Below are 21392 nucleotides of genomic sequence, written 5' to 3'. Positions count from 1 at the left end.
CCCCACCCTCGCGCGAACAGCCAATGAGGTGCAGTAGTTTCCGGAAGTTGTTCCAGCCGGAAGGCGTTTCCACGGACGCCCAGGAGGCTGAACCGGCGGTGCTGAGTGCTGACGGGCCCGCATGGGCTGGTAAGTGAGGGAATGAAGGGGGGAGGCCGGGGCGGCGCCTGATGACCGGGACCTCCTGGAGCCGCCTGCACCCTAGGGTCCGCAGTGTCTTCCCGAGAGCCCGGCTAGCTGCATGCCGCTTCCGGTACCACCACGCCCCTCGCGCCCTTCTCCGTCTACCCCACCCGGCCTGTCGCCCACTCCGGCGGGCACCGACCCTTCATCCTCTCCCACCCCCTCCCTTTTCTCAAAGCCAGGGTCTTTGCCTGTAGTATCGCACTTAGCCCCCTCCACGGTAAAGCTGGGAGGCTCCTTTATGACCATTTCACAGGAGAGGAAACCGAGGATGAAGCAGAGAAGTAATCTGACTTGCCCAAGGTCTTGAAATCAGAAAGTGCCAAAGCTGGCTTTAAAACCCAGGTCCGTGTGACCCCAGATTTCTGATCTTTCTGCTGCACTGCGCCGCCTCAGTGCGCGACAGTCGCAGGGACATTCCAGGGTGCCTTTGGGTGGGGAACGGGAAGAGGGCGGGAAGGTTATCCCGAGGCCAACGTGGGGAATGCGGTGGCTGATGCAATGATTCGACTCTCCATGCAATGCATTGAAACGCTGGACTCTCAAGAGGGTTTCATTGGTCTCCACCCGCCCCCCTCACCCCTAACACGCACAACACCCACCCCTGTTTGGGCAGTCTCATCAAGGAAGTTGGTCAACAGGCTCAAGTGTTGGTGAGAAACAGGGTGATTTCTAAGAAACTCCTACTGCAAACAGTTGAAGGGTGGGGTAAGAAAAAAAAACAAAAAAGGCTTTTTTGAAAAGGAAACTGAAAGAAAGAGGGGAAACACTATAAAAGAAGAGCCCAGCTGCTGCCAGCAGCCTCAGCTGCTCCAGTGGCCGCCTCTGCAGTGCCTCCCACAGCCCAGGTATGTACTGCTGTCTTTGGTTAGGCTTAGCTTAGTGATATTTTTACCAGCCTTTTACCAAAGTGCTGGAAACCTTGGCTTAAAGAGCAAGAGGCTGTCTTAGATAGAATCAGAATGTTGGGCATTTTATTTCATCCCATTGACCCAAAGTTCAGGTGATCCAAGCTTCCCCAGGGATGGAGATGTGGGGTAGCAGCTGTCTGTCTGGGGTCATGGCTTGAGTTTTAGCACCTTCGTGTTGGCTGTGACATTCTTCACCGACGAGACCTCCTTAAAGAGCCAACTTCCAAACATTAGCATTCTCACTGCGATGCTCAAAAATACCTTCTGTCTGACTTTGTAGAGATTAATGTCTTCTTTGCCTTTTAAGATAATGTTCATTTTATTACTTGGAGAGAAAAAATAAGCTTTCCTCTTAGGTGTTTACAAAAGAGAAAGTGAACGTAATTTGTTCCGAGGTTAGAAGTGTTAGAACTCCTTGCTCTAAAGAAGCCATCTTCTTGTCCTCTGGGAACTTGGGAGTCCAAGGCCCTTGTTGCCCACAGCCTGTGTCCAGGATGTGAGGGATGGTATCCCACCCCTGGTTTTCCAGACATCCAGAAACTCCTGGGTCGTCTCCCCAGCCATTCCCAGTGGCTCCGGAATTGGCTGTCTTGAGGCCACTCTCACCCCAAACGGCAGGACCCTGGCAGGACCTGAGCTGTATGCTGAATTATGACCCTGCATTTTCCACAGAACGTTCTGTAATTCTTGTTTTCACCCCAAAACCGCGCCGGGTTTCTTCAAGTGCCTGGTGTGCGCCTCCTTCGAACAATGGGACCTTTCAAATACGCACAAGAGTCAAGTCTTTGAAAGGGGGATTGAGAGTTAGTTTTGAAGAGCCTTGTCGCATTCTCTCCAAGGGTGTGCTGTGATCCACCGGGGAGAATGCCGCGTTGGTCTTTATGCTCCCAGCGCCTTTTTAGAGGACATAATAGATGGCTTCACAGGTTGTATCATCATTTCTTTAAGTTACAGTCTTGGTTAAATAGATGAAGCAATTTTCTCTTAACATTACAGTTTATAGGGTTACCACTTAAGACAATGGTCCTTAGCCCTTTGGCCTCTCACACTCCTTTGAAAAGGAAATGAAACCTGGATACTCTGCTGGGAACACTGTATGTACCGATGTGCATGCCAACTAGTGATGAAATCCCAGAGTTCCAAACTCTGGGTTAAACACCTCTGAAGTTAAACTTCATTCTAAAAGTCAGTTAACAAACAAACAAGGGAGGACGTCCTGGCTGGGTGTCTCCATTGGTTAGAGCATTGCCCCGTGCAGCAAAAAAGGTCACAGATTTGATTCCTGGTCAGGGCACATGCCTAGGTTGAGGGTTCAATCCCCAGTCGGGGCGTGTAGGGGAGGTAGCCGATGGATGTTTCTCACATCAAAGTCTCTCTCTCCCTCTCCTTCCTTCCCTCCTTCCCTCTCTCAAAATCAATAAATATATTCTCGGATGAGGATTTAAAAAAAAAAATTAAAGAAATAAAAGAGGGTGTTGACTAGATGGGAGACATGGTGGCAGATGGGTGGGTGCACAAAACCAAAGAGGTGGTAGCGTGTTCCCCTCGTCTGCGGTCATGCCCGGTGCAATCCCTCACGAAGTTACAAGACTCACAGTGCCGGCAGTTCCCATGGCAGGGGCAGGGAGAATTACCACGCCTGTGACCACAGGAGCAGGGAGGCTCATCTTCCCCTCGGTCAGATTTAGTTCCCATGTGCCTCTCCCTAGATGGGATTCTGACATTCAAAGATCTGTGCTGCCCTGGCCAGGTGGCTCAGCCTGGTTGGGGCGTCATCCTGTACACCAGAAGGTTGCAGGTTCAACCCCCAATTGGGGCACATACGGGAAACAACTGATATCTGTCTGTCTGTCTCTCTCCCCCCCACCTCTCTCCCTCCCTCCCCCCACCTGTCCCTCCCTCCCATCCCTCTTCTCTAAAATCAAAAAACATGCCCTTGGTGAGGATGAAAAAAAAACATAAAGGTCCACGTTTTCCCTACCACGCGAACCCTCTAGGCAGGCCCCGTCGGCTGGCTGCTCCTGTGCAGCGGCCTGCTCCACAGCAGGGGAGACTGGCCGTCCGGCCGCTCGGGGTACCCGGCACTTCCCCAGGGATTTTCCAGGGTACTTCCCATCTGCACTTGATTCGGGTCCTACTCACAGACGTCGCAACTTTGCTGCTGATGTTGACGGGATGCTGCAGGCGCTGAAGTCTTGTCCAGTCAGCCTGCGGTAAAACTGGCTTGTGCGTCGTTTTGCTTTAAGTGGCAGAGCCGACCGATGACGTGAAGGGGGGACTTATTAAACTGTGCACTCAGCTTTATAAATCAAGAATCTGGACATGGTATTTGATCGCTTGTGGCTAAAAGTAATTTTCTCCCCTTTGTTATTTGATGTAGGCCTCCAGTGCCAGACAGAGGTTCCTCCACATTCCTTCTCTTTTTTTTAAGATTTCATTTATTTATTTTTAGAGAGGGGAGGAGAGGGAGAAAGATTTGCCTCTCGCATGCACCCCAACCGGGGACCAGGCCTGCAACCCAGACCTGGGCCCTGACTGGGAATCGAACCCACAAACTTTCACTTTGCAGGACGATGTCCAACCAACTAAGCCGCACAGGTTAGGGCTCCTTCTCATTTTTACAGACTTCCCTAAACTTTCCACTTTTTCATCCAAGCATGTCCCCAAGCTTCCCTTTCTGGAAATTGAGGTGATTCTCAGCCAGGAGGGGAAGGAATCGTGTTCTGTGACCACACAGCGAATGGATTAGTGGGAATGTACATACTTCTAAAATAGGTATTTAGCAATAGGAAAATACGAGTAAATCACCCCTCAAATCTGTGTTTGGTTCCCAGAGCTACTGGAAACCATCATGAACAGTTAAAAGAAACACGGCAGGCGCCCGTGAGACCTCCACCGTGGGATGGAGGGGGGGGGCAGCCGGGCCAGACCACGTGCTCACCTGCACTGTCCCATGCGCCTCACCTCTCGCGGTGCGCGCCGCTGTGACGTCGCTCCCACTTTCGGGGAGGGGCCGAGGCTCGTTCCAGCAGCCTGTGGGATAACGTTGGAGGGTGTAAACTCTCAGGTCAAACTGCGTGAGTTTGTGAGTTTGTGTCTCTGCCACTTACTTGCTGTGCCTCAGTTTCTCACGTGTGAGATAAAACTGTCTCGTAAGGCTTCAGTGAATTGCCCCATGGAAGGCGCTCAGAACACCACCAGGTACGGAAGTGCTGGAACACGGCTGCTCTGTCGCGCCCCGTTGCCATTGTCCTCCTCAGCCAGGTACAGCAGCAGTTGCTGACGGAGCTGAGGCTCCGCCCAGCTCTGGAGCCCTCACAAACAGCACTCACAAGGGAGTGATCTCTTGCTTTACAGTTTACAAAACACTACCTTGTGCTTTTTTCTCATTTCTTCTCATAACAGCCCTTGAGGTAGGTGGAGAGGTTCCTGATGGCGTCATTTTATAGATGAGGAAGCAGACCCTCAGCAAGGGGAAGGACTGACCCAAGAGGGTGCTGGTTGTGGCCAGTGCTCACCCCAAAGCAGCATCAGGTGGCTTGCCCTGTGCCCCCCACCTTCCAGGTTAATAGTAAACAATGACTAGTAGAAGGTGCAAGTAGGTACACCTGCTTCAGGGTTCTGCGGTTGAATAAGGTGGCATGTCTGGTGGACAGGCTCTATGTAGTTCTCACCTCATTTGGAACCCAAGTCTTCATCTGAGAACAGCAGCTGGCCAGCCAAGGAAGCCACTTGTTCAGCAGCAGTTGGTCATCGTGGCCACCATCTGGGAATTAATCTGCAGCACAACTAAAGAGTGAATGGCAATTTGCCAAATGTGTTAGGGTTATCGGAGCCCTTTGGTGTTAACTCCCTCAGCAAACACCAGCACATCCTATGCTCTGGACCCTGGGCGGGGCGCGCTCAGTCTTGGTTAGCAGCCCCCTCTGCAGTCCTTCAATCTGGAGGCCAGCAGTTCCTTCAGTCTCACTGTTGGCACTTGTTCCTCCTCTTTTCCCCTTCCTCATGGCCCCAAATTCCTGCTTATATTTTTATTAATGGTACGTTATCCACGTTTTTTATGACGACTCACCTCCGGCCTTTTGAGAAAGGAGGACTAGATACAGGAAGGGAGAAACTGCTGCAGTGTGTTGTCAATCTCTCCCTCCTTCTTCTCGCTCACAGCGTGTCCGGACCCCTGAGCAGCCCCTCCACAGCCCAGCGGTAACCGGGTTCTGAGAGATGGCGGACGAGCGGGGCTGTGCCTCCCCGCTGGAGCTGTTCCACAGCATAGCTGCCCAAGGGGAGCGCGTGAGAGCCCTCAAGGCGGGGCAGGCGTCCAAGGTGAGTGGCTGGGGGGGAGGGAGGGCCTCTGCGTGAGCGTCCAGCCTCGCCTGTTGTGCAGCGCCGCCCGGGAGTGGGCCGCTCCCCCGGGAACTGGCTCTGACTGTGTCAGCGGCAGTCTCGCTCGCGTTCCCGTCTGTCCTCCGTTGATGCATGTGATCGAAAGAGGGGCTGCTGAAACACAGCCGTTGTCCACCTGCCCTCCCACTTCCTGCCCCCAGAAACACGTATTTTCAATTGTTTTAGCCGATACTTTTGCTACGTAACCTGCCATATTTCTAAAAATCACACTCATTCTCTCTGTCCTTGGTGACTGTCCAGGCCACGGGAGGTAAGGCGTTAGCACTTCCACAAGCATTGCCCGTCCCTCCAGCCTCCTGGGCCCATGACCTTGGGTTGACGTCAGCATTGATGTCATTCTGGCCACCGAAGCGCTGCGGCAGCTGGCCCGTTGAGTTCTCTGAGTGCCTTTCCTTCCCTGCCCAGCCTTATCTCCTCTGGAGTCAGTTTGGCTGCATCCCTGCTGCTAGGCTCAGTTAGGGACCGATGGGAGTGGGCCACAAGCTCGCCCTCACTGGGGTGGCTCTCCCCTGGAGGCCCTCATGCCAACGAGTCTGTCAAGTCCTTCTTGGGGGGGGGGGGTCTCTCCTCCTCAGGAGGGGGCCTGGAGGCCCCCTGCCCACCTGGGGCCCTTCTCTCGCTGTCCCCCCAGGGCTCCCTCACCTCTCTGGGGTCCCTGTTTCCTGATCCCGTGTCTTACTCCTCTGTGGTGAGCTGTCCTTGGGCAGAGCCAATCCTCCAGTGGTTTTGAGAAAATTGCTGCTAAGGAAATAGTGTGGGGGGCTCTCGTGGGGACTGAGAGGATCTGTATCTTACCAATACTTGATGGCTAGTCTGGGTATAGAATTCTGAAGTGGGAGTGTGTTGCCTCCGCAGCCTCAGCCACTGCTCCTGGGGTTGCGGTGCAGAAGCCGGGGAGGCCTCTGTTTCTTCTCACTGTGCATTTGCAGGGTCTGTCTCTTTGTGCCAGAGTTTTGAAGTTCCTTGGGATGGGCGTTCACTCGGTGCTCCTTTCAAACCAGAAATTCATGATCTGCACATCTCAGAAACTACACCTTCTTTGGTGTCTTGTTTTCTGTGTTTCTTTGCTGGTTTGTTTAATTCAAAGACTGGTACTCTGATCTTATTTTTTACTTATTTTTTGTGTTGTTCTTCATGGCTTTTCACTTAACCTATGATTTTTAACTTCCAAGAGCGCATTTGACCTCTGAGTGTTCCTTTGCTCATAATTACTGTGTAGATACAGTGTCCTTTTCTCTCTGAGATCCTGTGGTCATTTTCCTGATGTTCTCTGCCCACTTTGCGAACTCCCATTTCCTCCGAATTAACTTCTTCCTTCAGCCCTTCACGTTAGAGGCAACCTGTGGCGTGTGCTGGTGCTCGGCTGGCCGTCGGGATTTCCAAGGGAAACACGGAACACTGGTCACCAGCTGGACGTCTGGGGGAGCGTCGGGGTCAGCAGCCCTCTTCTTCGAGGTCAGCAGAGCCTCCAGAGGGGACTCCTCCAGGCTGCTGTCCCGAGGTGCGGTCTCCTGCCAGCGGCGTGCGGCGGAGTGGGGCAGAGGAGCAGGGCTGCCCGATCCCTCTCCGAGGCCCCCTGTTCTCAGGGTGCTGCCGTGCAGGGCAGAGAGCCCCAGGATGTATACAGTTCAGTGCTCCTCTCTAGACTCCAAACCTCTGGATGGGGCGGGGCACCCACTCAGCTGCGTCGGGAGCCTCGGGGAAGACCGGAATAGCGGCTTCTTGAACACATGTTCAACCAGCACCCCAGTTTTTGTAACCCACTCTCTGCCCCCTCGCTTCCGGGAGGACCTGAGGCCACTAATGCCTTGACCTCCCCGGGATTCCCCACCAGTAAGGCCAGTCGCTGCCCAGTATTCCCACAGCCTCCAAGCATTTGTTCTCACGGTTACCAGTCATCCTTCAGCTTTCCAGCTCCTGGCATCTTGCTGCTGGTGCCCTCTCCATTTCCTTTGCTCTCATAGGGTTATGCCTTCACCTTCCTTGGAGATTTCTTTGCTGTTTGTGCAGAGGGTCTCAGAAGTGGGGTCGCTCCAGTCCTGCATCTTTAGCAGGCACCTTTAGGGGGTTGCTGGCACACCCTTCTGCTCTGGGATGCCTCCGTTCCTGGGTCACCTGGCAGCCTCCTCTCCACAACTTCCTTGGACAGTTCTGCCTGAGCGTGACCTCTGTGCAAGGCGGTAGTGTGCAAGGCATTAGTGTGCAGTCTTTGGTGTCTGGCCCTTTTCAGAGCATCATCTTTCAAATGCCATTTCCGTGTTCCAGTCCGTGTCAGAGTGAGGGCAAGAAAATGGACAGATGAGCCTGCTTGTCTCCTCCTGTCCCATTCAGAGCAGGGACGGTCTCCGAGCAGGGACACTGGTTGCATGTGTGACACTCCCCGGGCCACCGAGCTGCAGGCAGAGTTGGATGAGACTGGCTCTGCGATGCCCCCACAGCCAGGGGTGACAGGGTCGCTGACTGCAGCGCACTCGGTGGTTCTTCCCGTGGCTCACTGGATAGGCCGTGCTGCCTACCACTCGCCTTGCTGCGGGCGCTGAGCCTCGGCTCTGCAGAGACAAGGTGGGTAAAACATGCCTGCCCGTCTCACCGGGGCAGACGTTCTGTTTAGTGTGAGGTCTGCCCACGGGCTTACTGATTACACTGCTCTGACTCATTTGAAGTCCAGATAGTCTCAGAGGGGGAAACACATCTGTCAGCAGAGTCACCCTGCGGGAGCGGTCCCCTGCAGCCCAGGGGCCGCGCAGACGGGCAGTGCTCTGGGTGGAGCTCGCCAAGAGGCTGCACCATGGGAAGTCCAGTTCACGGCACATCGTGTAAACGCTCTAAATGCGAAGGTTTGTGTTTTCAGTGGCAAGCACACTGGGCTGAGAATGTTCTTTGCTTGTGAGCTGACCCAGCCAGGCCAGTTATGGGAGTGGAGCCTTAGAGCATAGCCGACCACTCTGCCTCATTGGGGCCTCTCTGAAATGCCGGGCATCAGGCTCCCGGAAGAGGGGTCTTCAGTACATTTCCAGAGGCCCCAAGGGTACACTCTTCACCTTTTTTTCCTTAGGCTTATTTTGAAACAATAGCTGTGCAAACAATTTAGGCAATAGTACAGCTGTTTCCTATGACTCCCTCCTCGGTTCAGGACCTGAAAGCCCGCAGTTTTTCTTTGCCTTTTCTGTTTCTGCCGTCCTTGCTGGCGTGGTGTTCACGTCCCTGTAAACATCTGCCTCGGTCCGTGTGAGTGCGGAAGCGGGCTCCGTGCAGAGCTCGGCAGGCTTGAGCAAAGGGCCCTGTCATGCGCGGCCCCAGCGTCAGTGGTGCTGGGACGTTCTCTGACATTGTAGCTGTGTCACAAACAGCAGACACTGTGTCACCGTTACCCCTGTAGAGTTTGGTGGTGACCCACGGCACTAGAACAACAGATAAAAACAGTACAGTCAGGCCCACACTTGCTGTGTGTCCATGGGCAAGCTCCTGCACCTCTCTGAGTCACAAGTTCTCCAGCAGGAAAGGGACAGGGACAGTGAGCTGGCCTCGCAGGGTGGCTGCGGAGTGACCGAGGTGCTGTGGGTGGCAGCAGGGACGCTCAGCAAGTGCTGGCTATTGTTGACATCTTCACCTGCACCCTGTCCCCGGTGCTCAGGATGAAGTGGATTCTGCAGTCAAGCTGCTGCTGTCGCTGAAAATGGCCTACCGAGCTGCCACTGGGGAGGACTACAAGGTCGACAGCCCTCCCGGGAACCCAGCGCCCACAGGTGACAGTGCCACGGAAGCCGAGGAAGACTTTGTGGACCCGTGGACGGTCCAGACAAGCAGTGCAAAGGGCGTCGACTATGACAAGCTCATCGGTACGTCCCGGGAAAAGCTAGATTTGAGGGGTGGTTCTGTAATGTTCCTACTGTTGAATTAACTCTAAGTCCAATCCAGCTCCAATCCAAGGAAAAAGCATAGCCTCGACTCTCTTGGTGGTGCATTTGACTTCTAAAGGATGACTTTTAAAGTAAGTTATGAGTAAAGCATACTGCAAAGAGCTCATGGGGCCTTTTCCCTTTCTTGAACAATTCAGCATGTGGGAACGGATGCCTTTGCAGTCACTGGCATTGTCTTCCACTTAGTGGCTACAGGTCAGTCACAGGTCACTGCCGTTTCTCCCCCTGGACGCTGCTCGTGCAGCTGGAAGCCTGGAAGTCGGTTTAGGAAGGGTGGCTGCTGGCAGGTGGCCCGCTGTCACTTCCAGGCCCTTCCTTGGGGCTTCCTGTGCAGAGAAGTCCTTCCTCTGAGACCATCGCTAACCATCAAAGAAGAAACAGAACCGAAATGTGCCGACCCAAGTCAAAGCCATTTCCCTGCTTTGTGAGCGCAGACTATCAGTGAGGGAAAGTTCGCTTCAGCACGGGCATCGGCCCGGTCCAGCCGTTACAGAGTATTCGGAAGTATCCTTGTCAGCGTACATAAACCACGCGTTAATAAGCAGTAGCACCTGTGTGCACTCTGGACGTTCCCCACCGGAGCCCAGTCCCAGACCAAACAGCACTTTACTCTGTGAGCTGTTTTCTGTTTTGCTGGTGGTGGTCTCAGCTGTTGGCATCACTACAGAAGACACTGGACTTTGTGTTGGGGGCGGGCCCGGAGCAGAGAACTCGGGGGTTGGCTTCAGTGAAACTGCGCATGGGTCCCTAGTTTTCCCCTTCATCTCAGTAACACCTGAGCACCAAACCTCCCGCTGGTTCCTCATTCCCAGTTCTTTTTCCAGTTCGATTTGGAAGCAGTAAAATCGACAAGGAGCTGGTGAACCGGATCGAGAGAGCCACGGGCCAGAGACCACACCGCTTCCTGCGCAGAGGCATCTTCTTCTCTCACAGGTCAGCTTCCAGCCACAGGCCCGCTCACCCTGTCCTGTCCTTCACACAGGGTGGGGGCCCTTCCCTCAGGCTGCCTGCTGCTGTGGGGCCCGTGGAAGGCAGTTGTCAGGGACCCGGGCCCACCTTCTGCCCTGTCAGCAACTGGCAGTGGCATCGTGCCCCTCCCTTCACCCTCTGGCCCCTAGTGTATTCTCCTATAGATGGCCCACTTCGCAAGGGGAATTCACAATGAGACTCGTGCCAGATCATGTCCAAGTTCACCGTTTCCCACACAATAAGCAGGAGGTTTCCTGCAATTACATGCCCCCTTCCTTGCATTGTGCTGGCCTGTTCATAAATAGTATCAAAAGAGAAACTAACGGAGCACACACGCACAGAGTGCGCCCCCTTCGACCAGAAATACCATGCAGATGACATCAGAAACTGAGCAGCTTCTAACGGGTTTCTGCCTCTCCCACCCCACGGGTCACCTGGGGTGGGGGCCGGCCCGTTTTCAAGGCTCTGTTCATGGACTTTATGGTTCAAAGGAGGGTTGTTCTGTTTTGCTCCCACTTCATGGTTACAGGAGGGCACATTGGGGTCACCAGGCAGCCCCACACTTCGAATTCTAGGGGCAGAGCCCTCCAGGCCTTGCCCAGCCTTTTCCTTCATGAGATTTCTTGCAGCTTCTGCAGATAAACAATTGCTTTTTTAGTCCATTCACCAGGTTGTGCAGCCATCACCACTGTCTGATTCCAGAACATCTCCGTCACCCTGAAAAGAGACCCCCTGCCCTGACAGTCCCCACCCGTCCCTCTCCCCGACCACCGCAGACAACCACGAGCCCCCTCTGAACTGCGGACTGGCCTGCTCTGCACATTCACACTAACAGCAACATGCAGTGCGCGGCCCTGTGCCCGGCATCTCCTGAGCGCCCGTGGCAGTTGAGGGGAGTGGGGGACTTAAGGCTTGGGGCCATTCTCAAGTGTGAGAACACCCCGCTCCCGCCTCACGGGGTGGGGGTGGGGGAATCCAAGCGCAAAAACTCAGGACAGCCCTGACCCTGTCGGCCCGGAGACGAGCGCAGGCAGCCGGCGCAGGGCACAGGGGAGGCACTCTCAGATCCTGCTGCCTGGCTTCCGCCCAGACCTCCAAAAGAGGCGCGTGCTTCTCTCTTATTTTGGGAAACTTTGCCCAGGACCAAGAAACAGTCACACCTTAAGAGTGGTGGTTTCACACCCTGCCCCCACGTCGCAGTCACTGGGGGAGCTTTTGAAAAACACAGCTTCCCAGATGTCACCCCAGGCCCTGGGGGTGATCACGTCTGAGGGTGGGGCCCAGGCAGGTGCTGTTCTGACACAGCCAGGAAGGAGGACCCCCCGGGGGCCTCATCTGTGGACCCCACCCCGGGGAGAGCGGGTGACTCCAGAAATACTCCCTAAGTCAGACTCCGCGGCACCTGCCATCTCCCCAGCCTGGCTCTGTGGAGCCAGTGGCTCCAAACAGGGGCTGTGCAGGGTTGGCCTGGCGTCTCCCAGGACAGTGGGTAAAGCAGATGATGTATCAGCATTGATATTCGGGAACATTCCCCAGTCCAGTGGCTGCCTAGCCATATCCATTTTGTTTGTTTGTTTTAAGATTTTACTTATTTTTAGGCAGAGGGGAAGGGAGAAATGGAGGGAGAGAAACATCAACATGTGGTTGCCTCTCTCACGTCCCCCACTGGGGACCTGACCTGCAACCTAGGTATGTGCCCCAACTGGGAATCGAACCAGCGACCCTTTTGTTTGCAGTCCAGAGCTCAATCCACTGGGCCACACCAGCCAGGGCTCCTTTTTTTCTTTCTTTCTTTTTTTTTTTTAACACATTATTCCAAACCTCCTATTTTTAAAACAATCGCAGTAGAAACCGTTCCAGCAGACACTCCCTGTCATTCTCTAACGTGAGCACCAACGGTCACACACCAGCTCCTCCGCCCGTCCCAACACTCCCAGGCGAGCACAGGCACCTTGACCTCTCCCAGAAAACCATGCCCCTCTCCCCGCAGGGACATGAACCAGGTCCTCCACGCCTACGAGAACAAGAAGCCGTTCTACCTGTACACGGGCAGGGGCCCCTCCTCCGAGGCCATGCACGTGGGCCACCTCATCCCGTTCATTTTCACAAAGTAAGTGTTGTGTCGGGTGACTTTTCTCCCTTTTTTTAGACTTTATTGTTTTTAGAGAGAGGGGAAGGGAGGGAGGGAGACCTCAGTGTGAGGGAAACGCTGATCGGCTGCCTCTCGTACAGGCCCCACCAGGGGACCCAACCCCCCACCCAGGTGTGGGCCCTGACTGGGAGTTAAACCAGCAACTTTTCGCTTTGCAGGACGACGCCCAGCCCACTAAACTGAGCCACACTGGTCAGGGTGGCGAGGCGGTTTGAACACAAGTTGTTGGTAGGAACTGCGTGTTCAGGCGCCAAACAGCATTTTTCTGCAGGGAGGAGGAAATGTCAGCCTCTTCCCCTGTGTCTTAGGTGGCTGCAGGACGTGTTTAACGTGCCCCTGGTCATCCAGATGACAGACGACGAGAAGTACCTGTGGAAGGACCTGACCCTGGACCAGGCCTACGGCTATGCTGTGGAGAATGCCAAGGACATCATTGCCTGCGGCTTTGACATCAACAAGACCTTCATCTTCTCCGACCTCGACTACATGGGGTGAGGGGGAGCGCCTGACCCAGCCCACTCCTGGCCAACCGTGTGCCTCTGGGCCTCTGCATTCTGAGTCCCCGTTTCCTATGAAGGGGGTCAGTACTAGTGAGAGGCGGCCTAGCAGAGGGGCCCACAGCACCTGCCTGCGTTCACACCATGATCTCTGCCTCCCGAGACACTCGGCAGTGAGCTGACACCCCCAGTCTGCTCACCCCGCACACTTAGCAAGCAGGTGTTGGTGGAGCGTCTGCTGCCTGCCAGGCTGCTGCTGGGGTCCAGTGGCCAGCGAGCTCATGGTCCAACCACTCTCTCAGGGCACCTCCCCACCGGGAGAGTCAGGCAGGTCGCAGATAGCAGGCCAGGTGATGCTAAGCCCTGTGAGGACAGGAGGAAATAGGACCTGCGCACAGGGCTTCGTGATGGCTTGCTGAGGCGCCCCACACAGTGTGTCCCGAGCAGTGCCTGGCCCCGAATGGCCACGCTAGCTGCTCTGGGGCCCGTCCTTTCAGTCTTGGGGGTGGGAAGGGCAGGTGTAGTTCTCTGCAGGGGTGGATTGATACTCAGCCATCATCTATGGGACGCAGCCCGGTCTCTTACTCCTCACCAGTGCCAAAGCCTCGGCTGTGGGCGCCACTGCAGCAGGGAAAGGGCCTGTCTCACAGGAACGGTCAAGGCCGTCTTCTTCAGAAACACTGCTCAGACACCGCAGGGCCGGGGTCCTGTCCTGCAATCAGCTGCTGCCCCTCCCTGTGTTCACTTCCGCCTCAGCCGAGTTCCCTCTGCTCACAGGATGGCTGCCACAGATCCAGGCCTCACATCCACACCCCTCCCCATGCAGGAAAAAGAGCCCTGTTGTTGAGGCTGGCCCGTCCTGCCCAAATGGCACAGCTGCCCCACAGTGGAGGGGCTGTGGTGGCCAGAGGCAGGGGGACCGGCTGCACCAAGGCAGGCCCTCCTTCCTGAGCCCAGGAGCACCTCTCCAGGTGGCCTGTCTGGTACCAAGTTGCAAATAGTCTCCCACAACACAGAACACAGTGTCTTGCCAGAAGCGCCCCCTTGGAGCTCCCATACTTGAGCCCCCCGAGGACAGCCAGCCACTGAGCCCAGCAACATTCCAGTGCTTCCTGTCAGCCACTGGGCCCAAGCCTGGTTGTGTTCCAGCCTCTTTGGCTTGTTGCTTGCTGTCTCCTGGTGATTCCACCCTGGTTTGCACAAGTGCCAGGCCACTTCACAGGCTGAGGCACACCTGCCTGGCCAGCTGCAAGTGCCTTTGCCTGCAGTGGCTGTGGGCTACCTCCCTCCCAAGTCTGTGAACCCAGCTGGTGTAGTTCCCACTGGTTTCACCACCTGTGGCTTTGACCTTGACCGAAGGCCCTGTGCCTGGGGTCTGATTCTGATTGTCTCTGCAGGTCGAGCCCAGGCTTCTACAAGAACGTGGTGAAGATTCAGAAGCACGTGACCTTCAACCAAGTGAAAGGCATTTTTGGGTTCACGGACAGTGACTCCATCGGTAAGGAGTCGCTGCGCTGCTGCCCACACCTGGCCCGGCCCGCCTGCAGGGACCTGGCCTGGGGCTGGGCTGTCCCCGAAATGGCAGTGTCTGCACCGGTCTCTTTGAGCAGGAAACCCCGAGGGGTTTCCTCAGAACAGAAGGAGCCAATGTGATGCCTTCGGCCACTGTCCTGAGCACACCGAGCTGTACCTCGGGGTCCCCGTCTGCCCCTCTCCTTAGTCGTCCGCTTTAAGGCTGAGAAGAAAGTAGGAAGGTCACAGGAGGCCTTGGAGCCCCTGGGCCGCTCACAATGTGCCCAAGCGTACCTGGGCGTGCCTGAGTGCCTAGTGTCCAGGACCACAGCGGGGCGGACCAGAAATCCCACCTCGGCGGGTCTCGGCAAGTAACAGTGGCAGCATTACCGCCGCCCAAATTTGTTGAAAACAGCATTCTGTACCAGGACAGCATCGTTAGGATAACCAAACGATGAGGGACAACCGAATGCCCGGTGGGCAGGGGTCAGTTAAGTGCCAGATGATACATTTATGCGATGGAACATATTTAACAACAGCCCGGGCCAGTGCCACAAAGTGAAAAAGGCAAGGAGGAAAGATAGAACATAATCACAACTAAAATGCGTAGAGATAGAGAAAACAGGTGAAGAGGGACAAACCGGGTCCCTAGGTTTTTTCCTTCTGCTTTTCTGTAGTTTTCAGGTTTTCTTTAGTGAGGATTACCTTTCTAGCAGTGAGAAAGCCTATTTTGGTCCCTCCTTCCCTGGGGGCCATTAACCCGACGGGAGCGGGACTCCTGTTGAAGGCTCTCTGTCCTCCTCTCAGGGAAGATCAGCTTTCCTGCCATCCAGGCCGCTCCCTCCTTCAGCAACTCCTTCCCCCAGATCTTCGGAGACAAGACAGACGTCCAGTGCCTCATCCCGTGCGCCATCGACCAGGTCCAGGCAGGGCGGGCTGTCGAGGGGGCCGCATGCACCTGCCAGTGGGGAAGGTGGCTTGGAAGGGTGTTGGGTGGAGAACCAGCTCTGAACACGGACTGGAAGCTGGGGGCTCGCTGTGAAGGCCCCTCAGGTGTCCTCAAAAGGCCTCCCTCTGCCCCTAGGACCCTTACTTCAGGATGACGAGGGACGTCGCCCCCCGGATCGGCTACCCCAAACCAGCGCTGCTCCACTCCATCTTCTTCCCTGCGCTGCAGGGGGCCCAGACCAAAATGAGTGCCAGCGACCCCAACTCCTCCATCTTCCTCACGGACACGGCCAAGCAGGTCAAGGACAAGGTGAGCGTGCCCCGGGAGGGCGGCCTGTGTGAGCAGTGGCGCAGGCCCAGGCCCGCACGCACCCCACCACCAAGTCCCGCTTCGGCCGCAGGGAGCAGTGCGGTGTGTTTCTGAGTGTGAGCTGTGCTCCATGGCCAGGCCAGGCGCTTTGGTCACGGTTCCCCGTTTCAGTTCCCGCAGGGAGAGCACGGTGTGTTCCTTTTAGAGATGGGAAGGACAAGGCCTGGGGGTGACTACTGTGGCCCCGTTGCCACCCCTGAAAACCAGCCGAGCTCCTGGCCTGTGAGCAGCCACCACCAACGCGGCCTTGGAGGCTGGTGCCCTCCCAGACAGTGCTCCCTGGGGCCTGGCACTGGCGAGTGCCCTCCAATGGGACAGCCCCGCCTGGCCCGGCATGCCGTGGGTTCTCGGTCAATATTTGTCAGATGGGTTGTCAGTAAATATTTGTCGAGTCACCAAAGAAATGTGAACTAGGAGTTAGTCTGAGCTTCCGTATTTTTTCAGGCCGCATCTCTGTTGCCTGGCACTGAACTGCCCCGCAGAGCTGCTGCTGCTTCACTTGAGACCAAACGTGTGTTTGCAGATTGGAAGGTCACAGCAGGGGGCACAGAAACGGTCTTTGAAGCACACGGTGCGACCCTCTGAGTCACTGCTGCCCACCCCACCCACCCCCACCCCACACCCCCTCTGGAAAGTCCCAGGCAGGTTCTGGTTAACAGCAGGAAAACCCTTCTCACACCTAAACCTTCTTCGAGGAAATGCACGCCCTTGGCCAGAAGCTGTGTCAGAGGCCGTCTCTCCTTGCCTTTCCCTGCTGGCCGAGGCACCCAAAGTGGGCGTGCAGGGGGCGGAAGGGAAGCTGCTGCTCCCTTCCGTGGAGAAGGTGTTCTGTCTTGTTTTTGCAATGCTATTTGAAATAAGTCGTTCTTGGCTCTGGGGCATTTGTCATCCGCTCAGGGACGCGCAAAGACCCAGAGGGTGGCGTGCAGTGAGCCGAGGTCGGGAAGCACACGGGCAGCAGAGGCCGCCAGGGTCCTGCGTGCCCACGGGGCGGGGTGGGCCTTGCACATGTGTCCTCAACCCTGGATCCGGCTCTGCGGCCTCTGCCGCTTCTTGGGGGCTGCAGCGATGTGGCCACCAGGCACCGGCCCTGCGCCTGCCTGTGAGCACGCGGAGTCCTGGCCTATTCGTTTTGTATTTGTTAGTTTCTGCGGTTCCAATACATTGATTGTATGACTTGCTCATTTTTTGTTAAGAAAAGGGAAGGGGCCGCACCTCAGCACTTCAGGCAGCTTCCTCTTCCCCAGAGCTGAGCTTCATGGGGCCGCCTGCAGCAGGCGGCTTCCCCTTCCCTCACTGCCCGACGTTCATCTGCTGCACCCAGTGGTGACCTGTCCTGGAGGCCCCTGGGGTTCCCACTGAACCTCCCCACTGAGAATATACCGACTCTGTGCACCCCGTTCCCCTTCAAAAACAATAGGGTGACATTTGTACATAGCAAGGTTCTCCAGTCCTCACTGAAAGAACACTGGAGGAACTTGGTCTGTCCTTGGCTTTTCTCCTCTCCCTCATGGCCCTGGTTTTTCCGAGATTCTCCTCAGTGGTTCCTGGCGTGCATCTGGGAGTCTGTCTGTCTGTAGCTCCTGAAGTATCGGGTGGACCCTGCCTGCAGGCCTTCCACCTCCGCGGTCCTGGGTCTGGTTGCGGCCCCTGAGCCGTCCGCCATGCCTGCCGCTCTCTCCTGGGGAGACTGCTGCACTCCATCCTCCAGTGGTGGCCCTGCCGCCCCAGGCTCTCTCTTTCTCTGGAGACAGTTGGTGTCGTCCTCTTGCTGAAGCTCGTCCCTGAGAGCACTCCAGGACGTCCCCCACCCCCATCAGCATTCCTGACTCTGTTCTTTCCTCTGGGGCGCGGGTACGAAGTGAATCTGTCCCCCGCAGCACCTCCCTACAGTGAGGCCCACCGTCACTGGAACCCTGGCCTGGCAGGAAGGAGCCGTCTGTGGGCCTCCTACCCCCGCCCCGAGGCCGGCCTCCCTCTGGTCAGGATCTGGCGTGACTGCCAGCTCTTGGGTTCCGGCCACATGGCCAGGCCCGGCTAGCATGCCCGTGTCTCCTGTCGACGCAGGTCAACAAGCACGCGTTTTCCGGAGGCAGAGACACCATCGAGGAGCACAGGCAGTTCGGGGGTAACTGCGACGTGGACGTGTCCTACATGTACCTGACCTTCTTCCTCGAGGACGACGACAAGCTAGAGCAGATCAGGAAGGTGAGACGGGGGGCCTCGGGGCCTGGGCCCAGGAGACTGAAATTGAGCAGGTCAGTGGATTTGTACCCGTGTGCCCCAAAAGCGTCAAGAACAAATATTCACAGAAGGGAAGAAGCAAGCTGCTGTTTATCTAGCAGCCACCACACGGAAGGGTTTAACCGCATACAAGTCAGGACGCCGTCCACGTGAAAACAGCTCCCTCCTGAGGGCACAGGGCTTTGCCACCATTGTAAATCTGTCGCTTCCCGGCTCCACCAGGGGCGTCAGTGTTCCCGGCACAGCCCCCCCAGGAGCAGCGTGGCCGTGGGCACAGAGACCCCACAGTGTATGCCCAGCTTTGCCCTGGGCTTTCCAGTTCTCGGGGCCTTTTCCAGCTTCATGGCCCTGATTCAGGAAGAGTGCCCATGCGCACACAGAGGGTCAGAGTCACAGCGCAGACGGTGAGGACAGACGGAACAGCCACAGGGGTGTTCACTGGGGCCTGCCGCAGGGTGGGGGCGTGCGGGCGGGAGAGTTTCGGTGACACAGGTAATGTCCTACATCCGAGGTAAAAGGGCACAAAGTGGACATGCAGGGAGAGCAATGCACCGGGGAAAAATCTGCGACTACACCAAAACAGCAGCAGCAGCCTCCCCTCTGGGCCCTGGCCTTGCAGGAAGTTACTGCTGTGCCTTGCTGCCGCTCAGTGGTTTGAGCGCTTCCTTTGTGAGGCTGCTCAATGAGTGTGTGCTACCTTTACAGTCAGAAAACGGGGGAGTCAGCAACACCGCATAGAAGCCGGGGAGGCTGGAGGAGCTGTCGTGGTTCCATGTGCTGGTATCCCGGCTCTGGCCCGCAGGCAGGGTGGCTGGGGCCGCACGCCCTCCCCCTTCTGCTGGGCGAGGGCGGGTCAGAGCCGCCCGCCAGCAGTCAGGACCAAGCCCCCACTTTCAGGAAGGCTCAGTTTAAGGTTTAGGTCATCGTGCCTCTGAGCAGGCAGGGGGGGCGGGCAGAGCCGGCCCTCACGCATCTCCTCTCCTCCGGCAGGATTACACCAGCGGAGCCATGCTCACTGGGGAGCTCAAGAAGGAGCTCGTGGAGGTCCTGCAGCCCTTGATCGCAGAGCACCAGGCCCGGCGCAAGGAGGTCACGGACGAGATAGTCAAAGAGTTCATGACTCCCCGGAAGCTGTTCTACGACTTCCAGTAACACCCGTTCTACCTGCACACCTTTCCTGACCACCCCGGCCCAGTGGCCCCCCGATACACCAGGCCCTGCCTCCCAGCCGTCACTGGGCCTGGCGTCTGGGAGCCCTGTGTATCTGCCAACACTGTTTCTCCCTGCGAACGTCATCCCTTCTGTCCCCCATGGGCGGAACCCTGTGCGCTGCCTGGGTGCCAGGGGCGGGGCCTGGTCCCACTGGAGTCTCTCCCACAAGGCAGCCCCAGGACTCCGAGCTGGGCATCGGTGTCCACTGGCCAGCCTGGTCTGGGCCAGAGGAGAAGTCCCATTTGAAAACATCTGCGACTGCAAACAGACTCTTACAGCTGCTTGCCAAAGGAATCTCTGGTCTGTGGGTGCACATCCGGAATCCCAACGCCACTGTCGTAAAACTGAGAAGTGCTCCCGAAAGCTGAGGTGTGATGGTCACAGAAGTGGCTCCGCCCATGGCCCCCGAAACCAAACACACTGCTAGTGAGGGCTGTGGAGTGCGAGCGACTGAGAGGTCTCCGGGCCGGAAAGCCACTGTCAGCACCCAGTTTCGGCTGGCACTGGCCACCTCAATTAAACAGAGTCCTTGTGGGAGAGACGCCCAGTTTACTTTCTCCGGACCGCATGTGTCCCCAGAAGTCACACTCCCGTCCCTGGCCCACCTGGTGCTGTCTGCTTCCGCCCCCAGAACCCTGCACACAGACACTCCACCCTGAGAGCCAGACAGGGCCTGTTGCCTTTGCAGACGCTTTGGTCTCGGCACTTGCCTGGCACGGAGGGGGGCGGGGGCGGGGGCCGGGGCCGTGGCTAGAGAGCACGCAGCAGCCCAGGTCAGCAGTGCGCCCGCAGCACAGTTTGGGGAAGCCCCTCAGGGAGGCGCAGGGTCCACTCCTGAGCACGCTATGCCATGTTGCTTGTTGGCCTAAATAAACTTCCTGTGTCCCACCTGCGCGGCTCTGCTGTCTGGGGTTTAGGTGGGGACAGGGGCCTCACTTCAGGACCCTGGCGCCTGCTGCTGAGACCTGTGGGTGGCCCTTGAGGGCGCTGGGGGCCCAGTTAGGGATGCAGGTGGGGTGGCAGCCCCGGGCACTGAGATACAGGTGCCCAGAAACCTACTAGGAGGTAGCCCTTCCACCTGTCCCACCCTCCGCAGTCCCCCTGGTCTGGCCTCTCACACCTCACTTCTCCTGGGGGACAGTGTGAGCAGGGGTCCTGGCTTTCACCCCCAGGAGCCGCCATGCTGAGTCCCAGCTGCTAGTGACGGGTCGGGCCAGGAGCAGGCTGGGCTCCTTCGCCTGGGGCCCCAGGCAGAGGCCCAGACGAAGTGGACCTGGGCTCACTATACCCACCTATTCTCATCTAGCAAGTGGGGAGACTGAGGCTGGAGAGGGGGTGCGACATGTCCCACACCACACAGTGAGTCTGATGGCAGGCCTGTCCTGACTTCCTCTGGCTAAAACCCGTGGTCTCTGAAGTCCCCCCGAAATCCCAGGATTAGGACAGACGCAGTGGCCGGCCCAGCAGGTGTTCAGGGGTGACCCCAGGTTGGTTCCCAGCCCCCGATGGCGGGGCTCCTGCCAGAAGAACTCTTGACTGTTGACGTCCACTCATCAGACCTCAAAGCGCCTTGGTCCCCAGTCTGTTAGGGACACCAGCTGAGCCACATTGGGGGGACAGCACAGAGGACACCCTGCATGGCCATGGACAGCTGGGCGGCCGGAGGAAGCACACATCCAGGACAGCGCCTCAGAGACAGAGCAAGAAGGGCTCTCCGGTCTCTGGCCTCTGGCGCCTACAGCCGCAGACAGACCTGCTCTCCCGACGGCCACCCTTCCGGAGGCCAGGGCTCTGCTGAGGGGTCCCCTGGGTGAACACCTGTCACCTCCCACATGGTATCTCCAAGTGCGCCCTGAGCTTGTGAAGGGGTGCAGTTAGTGGGAAACCCAGCTCTGGCCCCACTGATTCTGGGCCCACCCCCCTCGTCCCCGTGCCCCCTTTTCTGAAGAAGGGCTGGGTCGGCCCTAAGGGTCCTGCTACCTAGAGGCCGTGGAGAGCGAGGACTCCAGCAAAGCCACTTCCCACTAGGGGCAGGCCCCCAGCCCTCGCCTTCTCCAGGGCTGGGGCATG

The 21392-nt window shown here is 57.0% G+C and overlaps 1 protein-coding gene across 4 annotated transcripts; it reads left to right on the top strand.

Moving 5' to 3' along the window:
* Positions 1-41: 41 nt before the first annotated feature.
* Positions 42-20205, top strand: WARS1 (tryptophanyl-tRNA synthetase 1). 4 transcript variants are annotated; one of them, XM_071220484.1, is made up of 11 exons: positions 42-129; positions 5259-5417; positions 9133-9337; positions 10243-10351; positions 12378-12497; positions 12848-13030; positions 14434-14534; positions 15356-15468; positions 15633-15806; positions 17934-18074; positions 19101-20205. In XM_071220484.1, exons 2-11 carry the CDS (start codon positions 5316-5318, stop codon positions 19260-19262), a joined length of 1410 nt encoding a protein of 469 aa, XP_071076585.1. In that variant the 5' UTR covers positions 42-129; positions 5259-5315; the 3' UTR covers positions 19263-20205. The 4 variants fall into 4 exon arrangements, with proteins under 4 accessions (XP_071076585.1, XP_053773856.1, XP_053773857.1 ...); XM_053917881.2 differs by having other exon boundaries at positions 15356-15474; XM_053917882.2 differs by having other exon boundaries at positions 113-253; positions 15356-15474.
* Positions 20206-21392: the final 1187 nt, after the last annotated feature.

This window comes from Desmodus rotundus, unplaced genomic scaffold (assembly GCF_022682495.2).
Source record: "Desmodus rotundus isolate HL8 unplaced genomic scaffold, HLdesRot8A.1 manual_scaffold_398, whole genome shotgun sequence".
NCBI lineage: Eukaryota > Metazoa > Chordata > Mammalia > Chiroptera > Phyllostomidae > Desmodus > Desmodus rotundus.
This window is presented reverse-complemented; position numbering and strand designations above follow the sequence as displayed.

Excerpts from the sequence above, each read along its gene's own strand:
- WARS1 (XM_053917881.2), top strand. The coding sequence starts at position 5,316 with ATGGCGGACGAGCGGGGCTGTGCCTCCCCGCTGGAGCTGTTCCACAGC. Across the intron at positions 9,338-10,242 it reads CGACTATGACAAGCTCATCG|TTCGATTTGGAAGCAGTAAA; the intron begins GTACGTCCCGGG and ends TTCTTTTTCCAG. Across the intron at positions 15,475-15,632 it reads GCGCCATCGACCAGGTCCAG|GACCCTTACTTCAGGATGAC; the intron begins GCAGGGCGGGCT and ends CTCTGCCCCTAG.